Raw genomic sequence first — 23,359 nt, 5'->3', positions numbered from 1 at the left:
TCATCAGTGTAAGCTAATATTGGTTTGAGTTGGTAGAGATTGGTATGTCCCTGACCTAAGGAATCCGGATATTTGTGGGAGCCATAAATTGCTCTCCTGCTTGTGATCCCTATCCCTGTTGAAAAATGTGATCAACACAAACAGGATCAACCCAGACTCTTTATTGTGACTTCTGTTGTTGAATAGCCTGCTGACTGTGCTAGTGCAAAATTGCCTTATATCATTTCTTGAATAATAAACAGCATCGTGGAGGCTAGAAATTGATTAGAATGTGATGGCCAATGAGTAAACCAGATGGGTTGGGGGTTGGAGAAGGGGACAGTGATCTAAACGATTGACCCTGAATGATTGTTCTTAATTTTATTATAGACCATAGTGGGTGCAATGAATACGCTTGTACCACCAGTCCCATTAGCCAATCCAGAGAATCAGTTTCGATTGGAGTACATTCTAAACTTAGCGAATCAGAAAAACTTCGAATTTACACCGGTAAGTGGCTTATGAAGTCTCCAGCAAATGGCATAAATATGAGAATTTTACTTGCAATTTACCTGAGCTTCAGTCTACTTGAATGTTAGGGCTTTGGTAAAGTAACGTTGAATCTCAGTTTGCTATTATGGACAGAGCTTGTTATATTTGGGTGTGGGTAATCTTCATACACCGAGCTTGCAAATATGCCTTGTTGAAAGAATGCATTTTCTGTTGATCAACTGGAGTTTTTAAACTGCAAGAGGAAATTGTTTTATGGCAAATTGAGAATGATTGATTGTTAATGGTGCTGGTTGTTAAAATATTGGCATGTAGACCAGTTTAATGAGATTTCTTTGACCAATATAGTGCCCTGTAACATCATTGATTTTGCAAACTTCTGGAGAACCTTCATACAGGTTTTCTGAATGCCACATTAAAATATTGAAAACTTAGTGCTGTGCTGTTTGTGTAATACCCAAACTAGTGCAAATATTTGCAATTGCATTGGAACCCATAAACCCTATTCAGGACACCACTAGAGGTGAAATACTGAAGCCCTTTTCTCCAAATTAGAATCTGTTTGTCTGGTTTCGCTATTCCTGAGCAGATATATATGGGGAAGTGTGAAGTGAGTTTTCTGTGATACATCTGACACTTGCCTTCGTGCACTCAGGATGATGTTTTCATCTTTGTCTCAGCCAGTTCTATTGTGTTTGCTGGTCTACAGCCTGACATTTTTTTTCATTAATGCTTATCTATCAGAGATTAGTACCTGCATTAGTCATTTAGATTTGGGGCATTTCAATGTGAAATTGCTTTAAAATGGAATGTGTTTTATTATAATTGTGTACTTTTCTGAAAATTAGTATTTGTCAGCTTTATTTGTATTTGTTTTAGAAATATGATAAGCTTAAAAAAGGTAGAAACTAGAACTTTCTCAGAGCTTTTCGATGGGATCATACGCTGGATGTAACCTGGAATTGGGCCAGTGGATTTTGTTGCAAGAATACATGGTTGTATTCTGTCTGATCATGAGGATACAAATAAGCAAAGGCATAAGCATTTTGGCCTTTTGAGCTGCTTTTTCCATTCATGGCTGGTTTGATTGTTCCCCATTAACTCCACTTTATTGCATGAACTCCGAAACCTTTGACTCCTTTGATAAATCTGAATATGTCGAATCATGCAGCTTCCATTGCTCTCAGGATGAGAATTCCATAGGTGAGCTATCTCCAGGAGAAAAAATTCCTCCTAGTCTTTCCTGAATGGAAGGCCTGCTAATTTCAAATGTTCCCCTGTAGTTCTTGATTTCTCCATGTTAGGAAACATTGTATCTCACTGTCTAGTTTGACAAGGCTCCTTTGAATCTTGTATTTCAATAAGGTCACCTCACGTACTTCTCTTTCAATTGACTACGAATCTAATTTGCTAAAATTGTTTTTATCATAAAATAACACCGGGATCAGCCTAGTGAATGTTCTTTGAACTGTTTCCAATGCAAGCATATCCCTGCTTCAGTAAGGACATCAAAATGGCCAACAGCAGTCCAGGTGTTGTTTTACTAGTGCCCTGCACAAGTGTAGTAGGAATTTCCTATTTCCATGCTTCATTCCCATTACAGGCCTTTCTCCTTTAGTGTGATGGTTGTGTTCTTGTGTGACCTTGCACAATAGAAAATCGCATCATAGGGAAATTGCTATACTGTACAATAGAAAGTTAGTGTTATCCCAACAGCATCTACAATTCATAAGTCGCTTTATAGCCAATTCGCTTTAATGGAACATGCATTATAGCAGAAATACCAGTACAATAAAAACCAATATTCCATTTGTTTTCCTAATTGCTTATACATTATAACTAACTTTTTAGTAATTTATGTATGAGGACACTCTGGTTCCTTTTTACTGCTGTATTGTGCAGCCTTGCTCCACTTAAATAATCTGCTTTTTTGTTCTTGCCAAAGACAACTTCACGTATTCCATCTACAAATTTTTTGTCTGCTCATTTAACCTGCACTTAGAATTCTTTTGCAGAATCTCTGTATATCCCTTGCAACTTGTTTTCCTGTCCATCCTTGTACCATTCTGCAATTTTGGCTGCACTATAGTCTGTTCCTTTATCCAAGTCACTATTATAGATTGTAAATATTTGAAGCTCCAGCACTAATCCTTGGGGTTTTCTAATGGTTCATTTGCCAAACTGAAAATGACCCATTTATTCTGTCTCTGTTTTTAGGCATTCTGCTATCAATGCTAGTATATCGCTAGTAACACTAGCTTTTTAAATAATCTTTTATGTGGCGCCTTACGAATTGGAAGCTGATGAAATTCTGGATTTCTGGAGTTAATTTCCAGAGTGCTCTTGGGGAAATCAGATATGTTACTTTATATATTCACTTATTGAACGGCAGTTAAGCTAAAACGTGCTTTTTAATGCATGACTGGAGGTAATTTTTTTATTGTTCTGGGGAAGAAGTGTCTATCAGTCAGGAGTGGCCTTTATCAAATCTAACTTTTGGTAAAATTTACACTCCTCCATCTTCCAATAATTTTTGTTTTTGGGGATATTTGTAAGTGCAAAATCAACATGTCGTAATGCTTTTTTTCCCCCTAATAAGCTAATAAGAATGGCACAGTATAGTCCATGTTGTTGCTATTTGTTGTAAAACAGCCATCGCTTTTCCGCATTGTAGAGTTTTGACAATGCTTTTTCAAAAGCATATGGATTAAATTGTGTGCAAGAGAATTTGTCTCCTTGCTCTATTTGAGCCAGTTTTAATTTTGTACTCTGATAACGGATTCCTCAGTGACTTGCATTGAATGATTAGGATGATTTTTATGTTGTAAAATGGGAGATGAATTTTCCTATGCTGTATTGTGGTTATTTAGCAATGTGGAAAGCAGCTGTTAAATGTTTTAAAAATGTTGAATATTTTGAGTTGAAATGCCAAACGACAGTTGTCGTTTTGGAATGGAAAGTAAATGGCTTTGTATATTGTGTAGAATATTGTGCAGACCATTGACTATGCTGGGGTATGCATTTGATATTTTCATTGTAATTGCCTTTAATTTGGTGTCATTGTGAAGTTGTGCAAAATTGAGAAATTCTTTACCCGAACGTTTTGCTCAGTAACTTGTGTATGCAGTTTTCTGGCCAGCAAGACAATGTTGAATTCTTGTATTTGCAGTCTCAGTTGGTAGGGACACCAGCTCTTACTTTTTGGTCTCTGGATAGGGACTCATAGGTGCAGAAAAAAATTGTTTTCTCTAGCAGTTAAAGATAGAACATAGAAAAGTACAATACAGTACAGGCCCTTTGGCCCACGATGTTGTGCCGTGGAATAATCCTAATCCAAAAATAAAATAACCTAACCTACATTCCCCTCAATTCACTGCTGTCCATGTGCATGTCCAGCAGTCGCTTAAATGTCACTAATGACTCTGCTTCCACGACTACCACTGGTAAACTATTCCATGCACTTACAACTCTCTGGGTGAAGAACCTCCCTCTGACGTCTCCCCTATACCTTCCTCCTAACACCTTAAAACTATGACCCCTCGTGGCAGTCAATCCTGCCCTGGGGAAAAGTCTCTGACTATCCATGTCTCTCATTACCTTTTGTACACCTCGATCAGGTCACCTGTCTTCCTCCTTCTCTCCAGAGATCTTGGAATAAAATTGCCAAAATGTATTTTACATGATTCTTTGGGTGCATCTCATAGTACCTATAATTTAGCACGTCAGTACTGCAAGAGAAATTAGAAATGATAAATTATCTACCTGGTAATATTTTCTAATCAACATCTTCAAAAATGTTAGTATGTTCTACTCCTGAAACGGATTGCACTTGAACCTGCATCTCCATTAGGAATGAGTGTTGAGCCTTGCCTGTTTTGGTTGAACGAAGAAGGCTACCCCAGAATTACCAGGCCGAAATTAGGATTATTTTCATTAGAAAGACGGAGATTGAGGGGGGGACCTGATTGAGGTCAACAAAATCAAGAGGGGTGTGGACAGGGTGAATAGCAAAGCTTTTTCCCACAGTAGGGGACTCAATTATTAGGGTTCATGAGTTCAAAGTGAGAGGAGGAAAGTTTAGGCGAGATATGCGTAGAAAGTTTACACAGAGGGTGGTGGGTGCCTGGAACGCGTTGCCAGCAGCGGTGGTAGACGCAGACACGTTAGCGTCTTTTAAGATATATTTGGGCAGGGAGCAAATGGACACAGACCCTTAGAAAATAGATGGCAGATTAGACAGAGGATCTTCATCTGTGCAGGCTTGGAAGGCCAAAGGGCCTGTTCCTGTGCTGTAATTTTCTTTGTTCTTTGTTCTTTGAAATTAGCACCGTCTTCGAGTGGAGAATGGCGGTACTTAACTTTTTCAAAAACATATAGTTAAAATTAAACCAAAATAGTTCAGTAAAAGTAAGATTTCAATACCTTGACTGTTAGGCTCGAGCACGTATCATACGGCCCAACCTCGTGGCCACTAGGATATGAACAAGACCTTGGTGAAAGGGCAGCTTCATAGAGGGTTGTGCACGTACTTTGATCTGTGACATAGTGGCGATTTGTTATAACAGTGCAGAATGTAATAAAAATTTAGGACAAATGAGAGTAACCAACATGCATGTTTCATTCATCAGTTTTAATATTTTCCAATCATTTGAATTTTTCCTAATCTTAATTTCCTTGTTACGTTAGGAGTTTTTGAATATCGTTGAATGGTGTGGTGGTGCTTGATTACACCTGATACCCAAGGTGAAAGATGTTTGACTTTTTTCAATGTTAACATCCTCATTTGTGATTGCCCCCCACCCAGAAGTAAATATCAGTTACTAATAGTTATGGAGACCAGAAATGTAGTATATTACAAGTTAATGTATTTTCCTTTTTAATTTTTTTCCTTTTAAATGCTCATAAGTCTACTGGAACCTGTATTGTTTCTAGTTCAGTCTTTTTGATTTGTAACTGTAGCCAAACCAAGTCTTGCAATGCAAATCTGTCCTGTTCAAAATACAATTTATTTTAAGGTTCCTTTTTTGCTTTAAGGTATTCCTTTGTTTTATTTATAACCAGGTTCAAATATCTCTTCAGATAACAAGGTGTGGAGCTGGATGAGCACAGCAGGCCAAGTGGAGCATGAAGGCTGATGTTTGAGGCCTATAGCTGCCTTTTCCAATTTTCTGAAGAAGCGTCTGGGCCAGAAACGTCAGCCTTCCTGCGCCTCTGATGCTGTTTGGCCTGCTGTGTTCATCCAGCTCTACACCTTGTTATCTCAGATTCTGCAGCATCGGCAGTTCCTACAACTTCTCAAATATCTCTTGGATCTTTTTGAATATTATTATTTGTTTGCTCTATTTTTTCTTGCCCATGAATCATGTAGCAACTCATCAGATTCTGTTAGTATTGTTTTTATCTATTGATTTTTGTCCCAAGCAATGAAGTTCAAACAACATTGTAGTAGTGCAGATATTTTTTAAGTGGATTCTATTCCCTATGTATAATTTTGAGCTGGATTACTTGTTTTTTGGTCTATAAATCATCTTGTTGTGAGAATTAATGTCACTGCAAATTTATTGCTGGGTAATATCCAATTTTGCATTTAACAGTATTTTCAGAACTTCCCAATTCAAGGTATTGCTCTAAATGCATTAAATCAAGAGTTGGCTGATTTGATTCCAAATGTACTTAAATTTTAAGATTCTGCACGCAGCTTACAAATGTTTTGTAAACTACCGAAATGGGTAGGTGGCTAACAGGTTGTCGCAACTTTATTAGATCAGATAAAAGATTGAACATTTTATGATTTACTGCATACTCAGATGATTAAAAGTTAAATTTAAATGATTGAGATGACTACAGAAACTTTAAAGAGGATTGGCTTGTAGGCACAAGAAGTGGTTTGTGTAAGCTACACACAGAAATGAAACCATTTTTTCAAAAAAATGTGGTCCATTTTTTGAATTGAAGTGCAATTTTAGGTAGCTCAGACATGTTAATGGGACATGTTTTAAGGCTGTAATTTAATTAAACACCCTTTAAATGTAAAATGTGAAAATACTGATAAGATGCTGATTAATTTGAGATTTATTTTGCAAGATAGCATTATTTCCCCTCTCTATTTAGACAAACATTTAAATAGTGTTTGTACAGATTTTAATGCAATGACTGTGTCACTGGAACTGGTCAGCCAGCATACTCTAGCAAAAGTAGATATGCATTTTGTCTGACGATTGTGTTCGTGCAAAGTCTATACAAAATGTTACTTTGGCACAATGTAACTCAATTCAAATGATCACCAAATTGAATCCACCAAAATTGTCCATTTGCACTTTATAGTGAGAGTTACTAAATATTGTTTTTACTTCAGTTAATGCAAACAGTTTAACTGCCAGTTTAAATGTATGTTTGTCCGATTTGTCTTCAAGGCAAACTTTGTAGAACCGAAGGGAGAAAATGAGATTTCCTTTAAAACTCACAGTAACCAACTGTACTGCGTAATAATTATTCTAGTAATCAACCAGTTAAACCTTCTTTGAGTACATTTTGTTTCGAGTTCAGAATGGTTCTCTCTTTGGAAACAATTGACGAAAAAAAATTGTGATCAAAAGATTTGCCTAAATATTTGGGAAGGTGAGGTTGACTTGGTTTTTGTTTGGAGTAGGAAGGATACACAAATGTTAAGATTTTCATTTCAGCATTGTATAGTGTATTGTTATATGTACTGACGTGTTTGTGAAGTATGTTCAGACATCACTTTTAGCACTCATCTTTAAGTATTAAATGGTTATATTTGTTCTTGTTAGTATTGTTTATTATATGACATTGTCGGTGATCCCTGTGGAATCTCCCTAAGAAATCACTAAGTCAGAGTGGCTATCCAGTTCTTGAAGTTAAATATATCGAAAGTTGTTGAAATGGCTACAGAACAGTCACTTGGATACATTGCATTCGTTTTCTTAAACAGTGGAAGTACTAACAATAAAGTCTAATATAATGTGAGCTATTATATATTTAAAATTTTATTGCCAATTTACTTAGTATCTTCATTGATATTGGTGAATTTTGTAAGTTCTACTTGTTCTTTTTTTTGTTGTTTTTCACATTGCAGTGTCTATATATTGTAGAAGAATATGTAGCAAAAAGGAGTGACAGGTTCCTGAAATGATTGTCAGGTACTCCTGAATATTTTGTTAGGAAGGCTTGATGATGAATTCTCAAGTTGAGGATTTGAATTTAAATCTCCATTTTAATTATGGTGACATAGCAAGAATTTGGAGATTGACTTTGACTTTGCCAGTCTCTTGGCGAGGACATTTTGAGGTTAAACCGGTTTGTTAGAAGGTGAAACTAAGCAGGCAATGCAGCTGATGATTGTCAAAATGTTTGCAGCTTATACTGCTCCTGAAGAGAGTAGAGAAACTGAGGACCAGTGGCAGTGTGGAATAACAACTGGAGGAAGTTAGTGAATGCAAATAAAAACAAAATTTCTCATCCTAAATGGTGTTTGTCAGCCGATAAAGACCAGACTGAATGTTTGCAATGATCGTCAGCCAGAAGTGTTGAGTGGATGATTCATCTTGGCCCCTTTGGCACTGTGATGTGTGAACCTCCAATCTTCAACTAATTTCATTCATCCTGTGTGTCATCAAGAAATAGCATAAAGAGTAAAGACCGTTTGCCCTGATGAGATTCCATCTGTTGTACTGAAGATTTGTATTCCAGCACTAGCCATGTTCTGTTAGCAAGCTGTTCCAGTGTAATTAAAAACACTGGTATTTATTTGGGAATTTTGGTAGTCTGGGTATATCCGGTCCACAGGATAACAAGACCAGTGCATTCTGGCTAGTCGCTGCCTCATCAGGAAATGAATGAAACATGTCATTGACGTTCCTAACTAATTCCACATATTCAGTAAAAGCTTGTTCCTGATACTAACTTGGTTCCAGAACTAGTGACGACTTTAATCCAAAAGTGGACCAAAAAGCTGAACTTTTGAGGCAAATTGATAGACTGTCTTTGCCTTCAAGGCAGCATTTGACAGAGTGTGGCATCGAGGTGCCTCAGGAAAATTTAAAGTCAGTAGAAATAGTAAAATGAAAAGTCATTAAAACTAGAGAGGGGACAGTTGAGTGTTTGTTTGATATCATTCATCTCTACCTAGGATATCACTGCTGGAGTTTCTCAGGGTAGTGTCTTAGACATAATCAGCTTTGTTAAGGACGTTCTCTCCATCATAAGGTCAGAAGTGGAAATATTCACTGGTATGCAGTGTTAAACACCATATTTGATTCTTCAGATGCTGTTCATCGATATGGACTACTTCGTCATTTAAGACTTGGACAGCATTCAGATTTCATCTGATAATTAGCAAGTGCTATATAATGACCGTCTCCAACAAGAGAACCTAACTGTCATGATGTTCAACAACTTTATCATCACTGAACCCCCAATCATCAGTATCCTGGCAGTTTTCATTAACTAGAAACTTAGATGGACGAGTCGGACATCAAAGCATATTATCTAATCGGTCTATTATGATAGGTCATACCTCTGCTCTAGGAGAGATTTGAGCCTGGGCTTCCAGCACTCCTGTAAAGAAATGGTTTCTCATCAATAATGATACACCTCTGAAGCAATTGGAACTTGAACTTTGGCTCAAAGGTAGAGGTGTAATTACTGTGCCACAAGAAATCAACAGTAGGATAGATAATTTCTAATCAAACCTGCTCAGAGATGGTTTTTAAATGTTCCTACAGCTTGGTGGGATTTGAACACAGGACTGTTAGCTCAAATGTAGGGCTACTAGTCACTGCACCACAAGATCCCCTTCAACAGCAGTGTAATGTATTTTACCCCACCACTTTCAGCTCCTTTATTAATTACTTTGCCTCCACCAAAAGTGGAGGTATGTAATTGTTACTGAAATTTGCTTGTTGGCACTTGACTTCTCAGTTACTGAAACAACCAGCAGTGTTCAAGTGCAGTAAGATTTCAACAGCATCCAAGCTTAGGCTGAAGCGGCAAGTAATATTAACACATTGTAAGTGTCAGGCAATGACCAGCTCAAACATGCAATCTGTCCATGACCCCTTTAGTATCATTGAATCCCCCCCACTCTCATTACCTTGGGGGTTGCCATTGACTAGCCATATAAATACTGTGGCTACAAGAACAAGTTGGGACTGGAAATTCTATGGCAACCAACTTGCTTCCTGTCTACCCAGTGCCTGTTCACAGTCTACAAGCCGTTTGCTGATAGGATGCTCTCCCCTTGCCTGGGTCGGCGCAGCTCCAGCAGCATTCAGGAAGTTCAACATATGGGGAGGCGTAGTGACAATGTTACTAGATGAGTAATTCAAAACCCTGTGTCAGTGTTGCGGGGATGTGGGTTCAATTTCCACCTTGGCAGATGGTGACATTTGACTTCAATAAAATCTGGAATAAAGAGCTGGCCTCAGGATGGCCATGTAACTGCTTGTTTAAAAAGCCATTTAGCTCATTAATGTCTTGGTCTGGCCTATCTTTTGACTTCAGACCCACAGCAATATAGTTGATTCAGCCTTGCCCTCTGGGTAGTCAGGATGGAAATAAGCTCTGGCCTAGCCAGTGATCTCCACACCTTTTAAATAAGTAATAAAAAACAGTTCAGATCACAGCAGTCCAATTGATAGGCACCTCATCCATCACCTTCAATGTTTACTTCCTTTGCCACCAATGCACAGTGGTGCCAGTGTATGTTATCTACAAGATGCACTGCAGTGACTTAGTGTCCTTTTTTGTCAGCACCATTGTCACCAGGGCAGATTATGCATGAGAACACTGCCTGCAAGTTCCCTTACAAGCTGCGTATCATCTTGACGACTTGTGTTCCTTCCTGCTTTTTCTTGGTGAAAATCCTGGAATCCCCTTTCCAACACCAATTGCAAGTGAACCCATCTGCAGTGTTTCAAGAAGGTTGATCATTACCACCATCTCAGCAGTGGCAAATGCTGGTCTAGTCAGAAGCCCACATTGCATGAATGAATATATTAAATTGATATGAAAACTTGGCAATTTCCTGACTTGGAACTACAGTGCCATTGGTCATCATCCTGGAGACCTCTTCCCACAAGTACTATGATGTACCTGCACTGGATATAAGGTGATGGTGATGAACTGTTTTCTAAGGATCATTTTAAAAATGACCATCAAATATCGGCTTTACCAACAATGCCTGCAAACCATGAAAGGATAAAACCAAAAAATAGATCAGCTAGGAAATCTCAAGTTAGTCTCCCCTCCTGACTTCCTGCTGTTCATAATTTCCAATGTCAGAAGCATGATTGACTTTCCAGGTTGAGTGGTACCTCCAACTTCAGTTGTTGCTTTATAGGACCAAGAAGATTTCATTATCAGCACTAAATTGACCACTTTAATTGTTTGCTTCGTCTGCCACCAATACATAGTACACAGTGCTGCCACTGTTTACATGATACGTAGCAGCAATTTGCCCAGGCTTCTTCTATAGCATCTTCTAGCATCTGAATTCTTTCTAAGAAGAACAAGGGCAACAAATGCATGGGTGCCGCACATATGCTCATGCTCTCCTGTGCACTCTTTACTTGGAAATATATCGCTATTGCTGCACCAAACCTGGTGTTTTTTTTAAAAAAAATGTTTGAGATAGTAGGAATTGCAGATGCTGGAGATGAACATCAGAGAAGCAGGAAGGTTGACCTAGACCCTCGTTCAGAAAAATTCACAGCTTGGCCTGCTTGTACGTCTTGTTATCCCCATTTTAAAAAAAATTCCGGGTTTGGGTATGTCTGAAGAACAGTTGGACTGAACTTAGCGTTAACTCTAAACCAAAAAAAAAACAACTGCGGATGCTGGAAGTCAAGAAAAGCAATTGCTTGGAAATCTTAGCAGGTCTGCGGTAGCTCTGTAGAGAGCACAGTTAACATTGCCTCTGCTTTTTCTCCACAGATGCTGCCTGACCCATTGGGTTTTGCTGGCAATTCCTGTTGTTTAGCTGAGCTATGTTTTTCTCTTCGCAGTTGCTGTCAGAACTGTTTCTCCACTATTCTTTTTTGATTTCCAGCGTCTGCAGCATCTTGCCTTTTCTTATCATGGATGTATCTGTGCCGTTCAAACTGCAACAGTTCATGTGGTTCTCCATCACGAACTCAAGGACAATTCGGGATAGGCAACAAAAACTGGTTTTGTCAGTGACACATCCCAGAAATGAATTTTTAAAAAATCTTTGACAATTAAGACTTAATGTTGTTTGAAACACTATGTAGCCAGATATCAGTGCGTTGTTAAAGAATGCCAAGGTTTTCTTTTAACAATGTAAATACTTTACTCTGTTTCATACACTCAAAGTAGAAATGGAATGTATTATAGGATACAATTGTTGAATGTTGGAATTTTCATTCTTCTGTTTCCACCAAGCATGTGATGGAACCTTTGATGATTGAGGAGTGGGTACATTGTAGTTAAATATTTGCTGTATCAAGGTTAACACTTCACATGGATTTTAAAGGGTTTTTTGCATTCCTGCTTTTTTTATTCTTTCAGGGGAATGAGGGTGTCGCTGGCTAGGCCAGCATTTATTGCCCATCCCTAACTGCCCAAAGGGTAGTTAAGAGTCAGTCACATTGCATGGTGGCCCACTTGCTTAAACTCTGCTGTGCTGCACGTTGTTGTTGTTAACCATTTTTGGAAAGTGCAAGAAGAGGGAAATAAAGGTGTGGACCACCAGAAGTGATTGAAAGATTTTTTGCAGTCTTGTATCATCAGGACCTTTTTTCCTATGTGTTTGTTGTTTTGGTTGGTTTGAACATTGAGGACTTTTGGTATGCTTTATAATGTTCAGTGGCCACCACTGTGTTAATTATGAACATCATTACCAGATGACACACAGAACACACGTGCAATCTTGTCACGACCTGTGTCATTGAAGTACAGTAAAACATTGCATTTCAGAATATCTCTAATGTGAATAACTGCAATGAGGGTGAATACCAGGATTCTGAGGTAGGTGGGGGTTAAACAGGAAAAACAGCACATCTGACATCCAAGTATTGTGGCGGTTGAAGATGGTCTGGTGATGGCTGTAGAGGGCAGACACTCTTCATTCAGAGTTTGTCTCACTTCAGCTGGGGCCCAAGCTTTCACCAGTTCTCCTGAAGCCTATTGTTAGTGTTACATTGAAGGTGACGTCACTGTACCAAAAGCTATGATCCAATCAGCCCATTTCGAGCATTGTCTACCCACAGGCTGTCCTGTCAGTGCATATACAATGGCCATACTTAATTATGTGTAATCGCTCAGTTGTTCAAGAGGCAGCAGTTTCACCTGTAGTGAAATTATTCTGGCTTTGACAGAACCTGATGAAATTGAATGGTAGCTTTCTGAAGAGAAGGTTGTATACTGTATGCATCTTAGCTTCTTATCTGTTCAGAGCAATTTTCTTTTGCTTTTTGGAAAAGTGTTGCAAATGGGATCTAAAAGTAGTAACACACTACAGGGGTTGATAAGATTTTAACTTTTTTTTTGCTACGCCTGTACCTGATCATTCAAGTTAGTTTTTTTGTGTGAAGTTTACACATTTTTAGATCCAGTTTTGTAATTAGCTGAACCAAACATTTCAAGGCTGGCGAAGGAGTATCTTGTAAATTTGAACACGCTGTTGAGAATGAAAAGGGTTTCTGTGCTACAGAAAGCCAGAAGACACTGAAATAGGGATCCATTGCCTCTGAATGCTTTAGAAACTCATTCCTTTCAAATTCATTGAAATTATTAGTAGAGAAGCTTGTCATATGTCATCTTTTATTTTGAATGCTTTATTTGCCATGCAATAAAATTATGCTTTGAGAGAAAACTGAACAAGCATTGAAGTGAATGCTTTGTTCTATTCCACCCACCTGCCTGCCATCCCATTTTCTGTTCTGATAACTAAAACAGTAGCAACTGTTCTTCATTAACTGGAATTGTCACCGTGGCAATTTACTGTCGTGCCGCTTTGCAGCATGAAAAGAGGCCTTTTGGCCCATCATTTTGAGTCAATCATCAAACATGCATTATTCCAATCCTGTTTTCTACCACTTGGTCCGTAGCCTTGCATGCAATAATGTTGTAATTGTTTTTCTAATATTTTGTAAATGTCTTCAAAGTTCCTCCCTTCTCCCTTCACTTTTGGGCAGTGCGTTCCAAATACCACAACTTTCTGGGTGAGAAGATTTTTCCTCAATCAGCCTAAACCCCCTTTTTCCGTTGGTGTAGGGGTCAGTAGTTAGGGGGCAATTTTTTTCTTCCTATATACCCTGTCCATGCCCCCCAAACTTTGTATACCTTACGGATTAACCCTAAACTCTCTGCCATAAAGAAAATAACCCCAGCCTATCTTTTCTCGCTTTACAGTTGAATCACTCCAGCTTGGGCAGAGTCCTGGTGAATCCATTTTGCACCCTGTTTAGTGCATACACATTCTCCTCATGGATTGACTGGAACGGCAAACAGTTAGATAACAACTAGAGGACTGACATTTTACATAGCTCCATCATTACGTCCTTGCTCTTACATTCACTGCCTTGATGAATAAAGGCAAGTATTCCGTATGTTAACCTTAACCACCTTGTCTACTTGTCCTGCTGCCTTCCAGAACATTGTGCATGCACACCTTGTCCTGCTGATCTTTTGAATGGCAGAACAGTACGGTGTTGTACTATTACCTCGTTAACCCTCCCAAATGCATTGTTTTATACTTTTACTTCAGTCATTTAGTTAATTCTCATTTTCCCTGATTGCATTAGCTTGCATTGCATAGACTTTTAAAAAAAAACAACCTATCCAGACACGTCTCACGTATGGAACTTGAGCCTGGACATTCTGGCCCAGAGATCGGGACACTGCTTAGTATATTCTTTGTAGACTGCGTCAGATGGTATAAATCTTCTAATAAAGAGCTTATTAATGATGGGCTTTATTTCTGAGAAAGTAAATCTTTTCAAAATGGAATTGTGGCTCACTGGTAATGTTTCTACCTTCTGGGACAGTGGTGTGCAATCATATTCCACCTGCAATAGTTCTTGTTTTAAAAATGTCCATTAGAAATGTTTTAAAATGTCCATATAAGCTTTATATTTGATAGTAAAGCTATATGATGCTTTTTAAGCCAATTTCTTTGTGGCCACTTATCAAACTGGATCTTTAACAGCTCAGTTTGGAGGTTTCTGCACCATAATTGCAGAGACTTTTGCTTGTACGTAGCACCTTTACCAACTGACCATCTTTCAGATCTTTGCCCTCTCTCGTTTCTTTCAGGTTTGGATGCAGCTTGACCTGAACAGTATCCAAGTTTGCACTAACAAATAACCATTAATATTTGTGTAGTACAATCCTAGGCAATGACTATTTCCAATAAGACACAATCAAACCATTGTCATTTGGCATTACCTCTGCTAAATTTTCCACTTTCTACCACTGACCAGAAATGGAACTGAATCAACCATGTATATGCTGTGGCAGAAGAGCACTTGAGGGCAAGGAATCCTGCAGAGAGTAACTCGCACCAACTTAGTCTGCAAGGCCCAAGTTGGGAGTATGATGGAATACTCCTCACTTGCTTGGGTGATTTCAGATCCAAAAATTTGAAGCTTATCACCATTCAGAATAAAGCAGCTCTCTCATTTGGACCACATCCACAAAACATTCCCTCTTTCCATCACAGCATTCATTAGTAGTAGTATGTGCCATCTGATTTATTTGTTGTCAAATATACTGAAATACAGTGAAAAGATTTGTTCATGAGCAGTACATGTAGATTGTTGTAAGCAAAGGATGTACGAATCCAAAAGACTTAGAGGCATACAGGGCATGTGCTAGGCAAGATCAGCATTATTTGAGGCTGTACGCTGTAGAAACACACCAAGACTGCTTGACAGCACCCAGTCCACAATCATTATTTCCTAGAAGGACAAGGGCAACTGCTGTGTGGGAATGCCACCACTGTAAAGACTGTAATTTTTATATTTCTGCATTTTTGATTGTGGGCTGCAAAAGAAAAAGAATTATTTTAAAAACCAAGGATTATTGAAGGATTACTCCAACTTTTGAAAGTAGGGAACCTGACACTGATTGTCAGTACTGTTTACACACCTGGTTCAAGTGGTAGTGGATGGTTTGGAGAGGACTTGGAACCAAGGGCTGTGTACAAATGGAAATTCATCTAGTGACAGTCACCAAATTGGTCGATGGACTAGTGACCAGTTATTGATTCATGGAGACCTTCTGTGTGCTAACAACTGTATGATTTGGTTTCCAGGTGATTGACTAGCTTGAGGCTGTGAATAAGATGAGGAGAAACCACCTGATCTCTACAGGCTCAGAAACTGTCTGCCTCTCTCTTGTGCTCGCTCTCTTGCATGCTTCCCCACCCCCAACTGCTCCCCCCAGACAGGCAGACACACAGACACACACCTTGGTTACTATAAACTTTGACTTGAATGAATAAATTGGAGATTGTTGTAAGTGTGAACCAGCCATCCTATGCTTCCTGCAAACATGGGAGCCTCTGGACGAGGATCAAATACTAAAGTTTTAATCAACTTAAGAGTTATCTTCACAAACCCTGTGGATAGGGACTACTAAACTGCTTTGCTCTTCTTTCCCTCCATAATACCCTCTTTCCTTTGCATTTCTATCCTTTGTGTAAGGGGTCTTCTGTCTAATAAGCTTGTATATTATTCAAAATAATTTCCTGCAGTTAGGATCTAATGACTTGAAATAAAGAGCAGTTTTGCTTAAGTACAGAAAGCTGATCTGTGCTTTCTGTCAACCTAGATATCAATGATAGCTAAACTGGGGAATTCTACAGACCTTCTAAAATTTTTGAATTTTGTGACACCCCGAGGAATGCTGGAGCTTGATTTTCAGCCTGCTATCCCAGAGAGGTAAAACACCACCTGCAAGTTCCCCTCCAAGCCACTCGCCATCCTGACTTGGAAATACATCGCCATTCCTTCAGTATTGCTGGGTTAAAATCCTGGAAGTCCCTTCCTAGTGGTGTTAGTGTACTTGCACCAGATAGTCTGTAATGGTTCAAGAAGATGGATTGTAAGCGCCTTCTCAAGGGCAGCTAAGAATGGACAATAAATGCTGGGCTAACCAGCAATGCATATATATGATGTATGTGTAAAAATGAAATTGAGAATTCTAAGATGTAGTGGGTTTTAAGTAGATTTCTACTGGATAAGTGATTCAGCGACAACATAGCAGATAGGATAAATATGTTCTTATCATCCTGTTCATTGATGGTATGACACACATGTGGAGCAGGTGGCTCTTGAGCCTTGGCATCCTGGCCATGGGAAGGGATACTACCGCTGCACCACAAGAGCCCATCTTAGAGATGGGAAATAACTGTTGATAAACGTGAGATTATGCAGATTGTATTTCCATATTCCCAGCCAGGTTAGTTGCTCAATGGGAGATCAACAGACGTATATGTATGTGAACCTTTGAAAGCTTGCATTTGGCTGTAGCAAGCATTTAATGGCAATTGGCATGTTGTCATGTCTTGTTCTCAAGTTTCTCACGTTATGGATATCTGTCTTCATTCATCTAGAACTATAATGAGACAGCATCTAAAGAAATGTGTGGTCTGGTCCCATTGCTTAACAAAGGATGTACATATCTTGAGGGACTGCAATGGATGTATATCTGTCTAATTCCTGGGTTGGTGGGGACAATGAGCTTACATTGTCTAGTTAAAATGAATGAGAGGTGATCACAGTGATTCCCCAAAATCTTCACAGGACTGATCAGGTTGATGGTTAAGGATGTTTCCTCTGGCTTGGGGAGGGGGCATCTAGAATCAGGAAACACAATCTTAGAACAGGGACAGGCCTTTCGGACTCAGTTGAGGAAGACATACTTTACGTGGAAGGTAGTGCATAATTTTAAAGTGAAAGGCAGGAGGTTTGTAAGGGATTTGCTGAAAAATGTTTTCTGCCAGAGGGTGGTAGAAGTCAAGAATGCACTGTACAAGCATGTAGTTCAGACACAAAACCTCAGTATTTGATTGAGCCCTTGAAATATAACACTTAAGGCTATGGGCCTAGAACAGGAAGGTGGGATGAGTGTAGGCGGTAATATATTTTTGGTGGCACAGATGTAATAGGTCGAAGGACCTTTTATGATTCTGTGATTTTTGTCTTTTGTACCCAGGAGGGTTATGGAAGCTTAGTCATTGAGAATGTTCAAGATAAAGATTAATTGATTTCTAGGTACTAATGACATAAAGGTACATGGGATGCTGTTGGAAAATGGCAGTGTGGTAGATGATTAGGCATAATATGGAACGACAGGACAGACGTGAGCTGAATTGTCTACTGCTTGCGTCTATGTTTGCATCTGTTTTTACAAGTATTTTTGTAGGAACAGAATATGATCTTCTAGTTTGACTTCATTGCGCAGGTTTATCATAGGCTCCATCTTGCCATTCTATCATGTAGTCAAGTATCCTGAAAGCTGGAAGTTCAGTGCAACACGTAACAATGCTATATTAGGATTTGGTGGCCTTTAATGCCCTCGTTTATTTTAGTAATTTTTGTTGATTTTGTTTTTAATATGGTATTTATGTAATTTAAATGTGCTATGTGTATTTGAAATAGAGTGAAAATGTACAATGTCAGGATTGAATCCAGTTGCAATCTGAAGTGTTGACTATCAGTTTAAGCAGTTGGAAAAATTGTAGGTCAGGAAAATTTTAAAAAAAGTTTATTTTTGAATACTGTCTGGTTGCATAGCGTGTTTTTGTGCTTTAGTTGCAATTTGACAGTTTAAACTGCCTGCTGTTGTTTATCAAGATCGGATAAGTTACTTGGTAAATTCAATCAAGGAATGACTTTTTTTTAAGTATCAGACACCTTGCTTGTAAAAGTCTGCATGTGATGTTTGTCTTTTTCAGTACTCTGCGATCATTAACGTGAACTGTTTTATATATGGCTGCTACAAGTACCAGAACATTGCACTATGTGTTATACCATGGATAGCACGAGAGGAAGTTTGTTCTCCCCTAGAAATTACCTCCTAATGTAACATTGTGCAATGCCCAACACAAGTCTGTGTAACCTAGTGTGGAGCTATGCTGTCTTTTCTTGTTTTTGTTCTTTCACAAATATAGCTTTCAAATGATTTCAAGCCTACAGAGAAAAACTACAAAAGCCTCTTATGACTATCACGATAGAAATAGGTGGGAACGTACTGAGTCAGTCCAACATTGGAAAAGGTGGTCTTGGGCTGAAAATAGGCTGTCTATTTTTGCAGTCAGTTATATGTAAATAATTAATTGGTTGTGATTAAGATATGATTGTGTCATTCTTAGTCTTTTGTTTTAGAGAATGATGGCTGAGAATGAGTTGATTGTCTATTTCAGGACTGGTGGCAATGGTATTTAGTATTTAACGAGCAGGAGGAGGAGCCTTTTTCACATTGCAACGCTATTACAGATTACTCCAGAAACCTGATGGCTGTTAAAACTGATAGCATATGGTCTTTTTTTGGCAGATTGCCATTCAATTTGGCAACTTTTTTGTTATATAATCTTAAACTAGTTACTTTAAAAGATTTAACTAGCTTGACATTTGAAGCTTGAGTAATTTAAACTGTTTGTGAAATCTAAGTGGAAAGGATTGATAATGTCTTACTTTAAAACGCTGGGTGTATGAAGTGCAATTTTTTAAAATGAAAAGCCATAAATATCAATCTGGGATATGAGTTCAAAAAACTTACATGTTGTCATATTTTGCTTCCCACAAAGACTTTTGAGCTATTGATATCTTAATCATGTTCCAAAGACATGACAGGTTGAAGTCAATCTCAGATGCTGTAATTCATTTTTTATGGCCAAACTTGATACTTAATTGCTCTTTAATGTATATCACAGTCTGATTTACAAAATGAATGGCTATACCTGTTAAAATATTAAATTATTATTACTTTCCTCAAACCTGTATGAAATAAGTACAGTATAAAGTTTGATATATTCAGTGGTGAACATCAAACAGATTTGGAAACAGGATGGGATTGTGTTAATGTGGGTTTGTGAATGTGTGGCAGGAAAACCTCAAGAATTTGCATTGAACTTTTCAGCTTCCTTTTTTTTAGAATTTTGTAGAAATTGAAATGTGATTGATCAGTTGGACCTATTAAGACTATTAGTACATTAGGTGTAATTTTGCAACTTTAATTGAACTAGTTTGAGGAACTGTCTGATTATTGAAAACAAGACCTTCTCTATGTAATTTTGCAATTCTTTTAGCATGTGCCAAGGTTGTGCCAATTGTGTCCAATAGGCAGATGCAACAATTCAATATATTAGTTTCAATTATGTGAATTAATGAATGAAACCTCAGCTTCTAATGCTCACTCCATTTTTTTTGCTAGCAGTGATTTCTAGACACCCTCTTGAACATAAAGAAAATATTTAAAGTAATCCTGCATAGTAGCCAGGGAATGGTGATTCTTATTTAAAGGAATGTAGCAGAGCTACAGTGCTGTCTGTTAAATAAATCACCTTCGGGTTTAGTGAACCTGTTTTTCCGCAAATGTATTTGTTTCTCAGGTATGCACGGTACATGTTGGAGTGGTTATGTGGACAGAATTGCGCAGAGAAATATTTTACTTGTGGCTATATACTATGTAGTGAATGATTGAGGAAGTGCTACTCTGTTTAATTTTAGAAGTGACATTAAATGGTCTTGGAGCAAGTGATCCCTCATGAAGAACAATAGGGTCTCATTTCCTGGTCAGTGTTTTTCTCAAAGAGCATACATGGGCTATTTCAATTTCATTTGTGTAAGCCTATGTGCACTTTAGGTCTCTGTTCTGGCATTATTGCAAAAATACTTCATTGATTCATAATGTCATTTGCAATCCAGAGCACTTCTCTAAATGAAAGGGTTTTTTTTTCCCTTTGGAAAAATCAAAGCTGATGGGATTAAATTGGTAGTGATTGCTTGGTTGTAATTAACGAAGAAAAACCAGAAAGCAGAGTAATAATGAGTTATGGTTGGAAATCGGAGAGATGTGTCCAGAGGTGTTCAGTTGGGACGACTGCCCTTTTTTGAGAAATAAGTGATTTTGGACTGGAGTATACAATGCAAATGCATGATGGATGAAATGTAATGAAGAGTAAAATTATTCGTTTTTTTGGAAGAATCAGTAATGGTAACATAACCCATAATTTTCTTGGCCTTAACACCTATATGTGGAACTTAGTAAAATGTGCAAATATCTTTCAAGGCCGCATGAGAAATTGAGAGGCTGCTAACAATTCATAGAGGGTCTGTAAATAGGCAAGAGTACAAAGCGATGATTTAATACAGCTATTTCAAAATCTTCAAGGGTTTGATAGAGAGTAAAGAAGGAGAAACCATTGGCAGTAATGAAGGTACCCTAAGGATCTACATTTAAGATAATTGATCAGAGGCTTGTAAGTTGTACTTTTATAGTCACATTGCAATTTGTGACTTGGTAGTGGCAGTGGATTCATTAAACTTCTGAAAATAGTATCGGAGTAAATAATGAAAATTTTGCACAGCTGTAGGAAAGAGGAAATTTGGTTATTCCACCCCAGTGCGGCTTAACAAGGACTAAACCTAATAAGAAAGGACTGTGTGAATAAGTAAAGGCAGTTATTCTGAATTTTTTTACTCAAATAATGAGCACACCAGTGTCTAAAATGAAATGTGATTGAATTATTTGGTGTCAAGTTCAGGATTTTTTTAAAATTTATGGACCACATTTGGCAATGTTTTTAGTACCAGTATGTATCTACACAGGTTTAAGTCATTTGCTGCTCTCACAAGTGATGTTTATGTCAATGAGCCAACAATCTTATGGTGCACCATTTGGCCATCTATCATAAGCATGATTCTATTCCTGTCAGTCCTGAAATATTTGTCCATCGAAAGATACTCTCACAGGAAGGGGTGATCCGTAAACATCCTTTTTATGAATCCTTGAATAGGAAGTGGTTGAAGACCCGATTGTTTCACTTGCTGGGGAGAAAATGAACATTAAGTCAATCTGTTTTTTAATCAGGGGCTGATTTACATGTCTGAAGCTGGAGACTAACTTGCTTTTAAGAGGAATTTATTATGTCCCATTTCTCTTGTAAACAAGTATTGTGAACTTGGTATGAGGTGTCTGTTTCAGGGAAAGCAGAGCAAATAACTTTGGGTTTTGGTGGATAAAAGAAGCATGAGTGGATGGAGTCAGGCTCACACAGTTTTAAAGTTTTTGCTTTCAGTTGTTGAAGCTTAGGTTTTGATGGAAGCTGTTAGATACAGCTGTCTCTCTTCTCCCAGAAAAATAGTTTGAGTTCTGTCTCTGCAGCTGGACTCATTCCTTTGAATTTTTTAAATTCTTCCTTTCTCTGGGATTGGAGAAGGATAGCAAGTGAGCAAATCTGTTTTGATGAATTTCCCTTTGCCAAGGGATTGTTTCTGGGATGCTGCTATATTGGAACAGTTGATGAGCTAGTAGTTAAATAATTTTAAGTATTTCAATAGTTAAAGTTATGCCAATTCTGTCATACAACTTTTGTATGTGGTGTAAGTATAAATTATGTTTTGCTTAAAGCCAAGAGTTTTGACCAAGTGACTCACATCTGGAACCCAGGCCTTTAAATAAGATAAAACTTAGAGTCAAAGCTATCCCATTGATATATTTTGAGAGGGTTTAGTCTGTTCCAGAAACCAGCATTACTCGGCTCCTGTTGAAATACAGAAACAGGAGTAGGCCATTCAGCCCCTCCAGCCTTTTCTACTATTCAGTGAGATCATAACTAATCTACAACTTAACTCCATATACTTGGCTTTGGCCCATATCCCTTAGTTTTCTTTGTAGAGCAAAGACATTATCTCAGATATAAAATTAACGACTGATCCAGTATCCAATATATCTTGAAGGCTTCTATCAGATTACCCCTTAGTTTTCTTTAGAATTTAGAAGATTATCTCTAATTTGTATAATATCTTCTCATAACTTTGATACTTGGACTTGATTGATTTTCTTGTAAATGTACATTGTACTCCCTCCAAGGCCAATATATCTTGCCTGAGTACTGTGCCTGGGTCTGCTCACAGTACTCCAAGTGGTATTCAACCAAGACTTTATATAACTGCAATATATTTTCTGCATCCTTGTACTGAAGCCTTCTATATGGAAAGGTCGGCATTCCATTAGCTTTCTTGATTTATTTTCTGCACCTCCTTTGTGATATTTTAATGTCTATGGAACTGAACCCCAAATTTCTTCGGACCTCCGCTGTATTTAACTTCATCCCATCTAGAAATCACCATGATCCATCCTTTTTAAGTCCAAAATAGGTAACCTCCCACTTGCTTACATTGAACTCTTCCTGCAGCAGTTTTCCCCCATTTGTTTAGTCAGCCAGTATTGCTTTGTAAATTAATGCTATGATCTGCAATGTCAAAGAATGCTGCCTAACTTTGTGTCATCAGATTTGGATATCTTGCTATCTATGCCATTAACCAAATCATTATTTATTAATGATTTGGTTATTTATTAACGTGAACAGTTGAGAGCTAGCACAGACCCAACTGGTCACATTGTGCCAACTTGATTACCTACTCATTAGCCCTACTTTCTGGTTACCACTCAACCAATTTCTCAACAGCATCAGTAATTTTCCCTCAATTCTGTGGTCTTCATTCTGATGTAAGTCTCTAATGTGGGACTTAATCAAATATCTTCTGAAAGTCCATATAAGCAATATCCATAGACATTCCCAAATGTTAGTTTATTCAGTTCTTAAAATTCATTGAGGTTTGTCCAGGCATGACATACCTGTCATGAATCCATGCTGGTC

At 38.1% G+C, this 23,359-nt stretch overlaps 1 protein-coding gene across 2 annotated transcripts in view; it reads left to right on the top strand.

Annotated features, from left to right (window-relative positions):
* Positions 1-23,359, top strand: part of gnas (GNAS complex locus) — a 293,391-nt gene that overhangs the window by 103,527 nt on the left and 166,505 nt on the right. For both annotated transcript variants that reach the window (XM_048549880.2, XM_048549881.2), the window contains exon 4: positions 370-489. In XM_048549880.2, coding sequence (XP_048405837.1) covers positions 370-489 — 120 coding nt within the window. The remainder of the gene's footprint in view (positions 1-369; positions 490-23,359) is intronic.

Source organism: Stegostoma tigrinum, chromosome 19, assembly GCF_030684315.1.
Source record: "Stegostoma tigrinum isolate sSteTig4 chromosome 19, sSteTig4.hap1, whole genome shotgun sequence".
NCBI lineage: Eukaryota > Metazoa > Chordata > Chondrichthyes > Orectolobiformes > Stegostomatidae > Stegostoma > Stegostoma tigrinum.
This window is presented reverse-complemented; position numbering and strand designations above follow the sequence as displayed.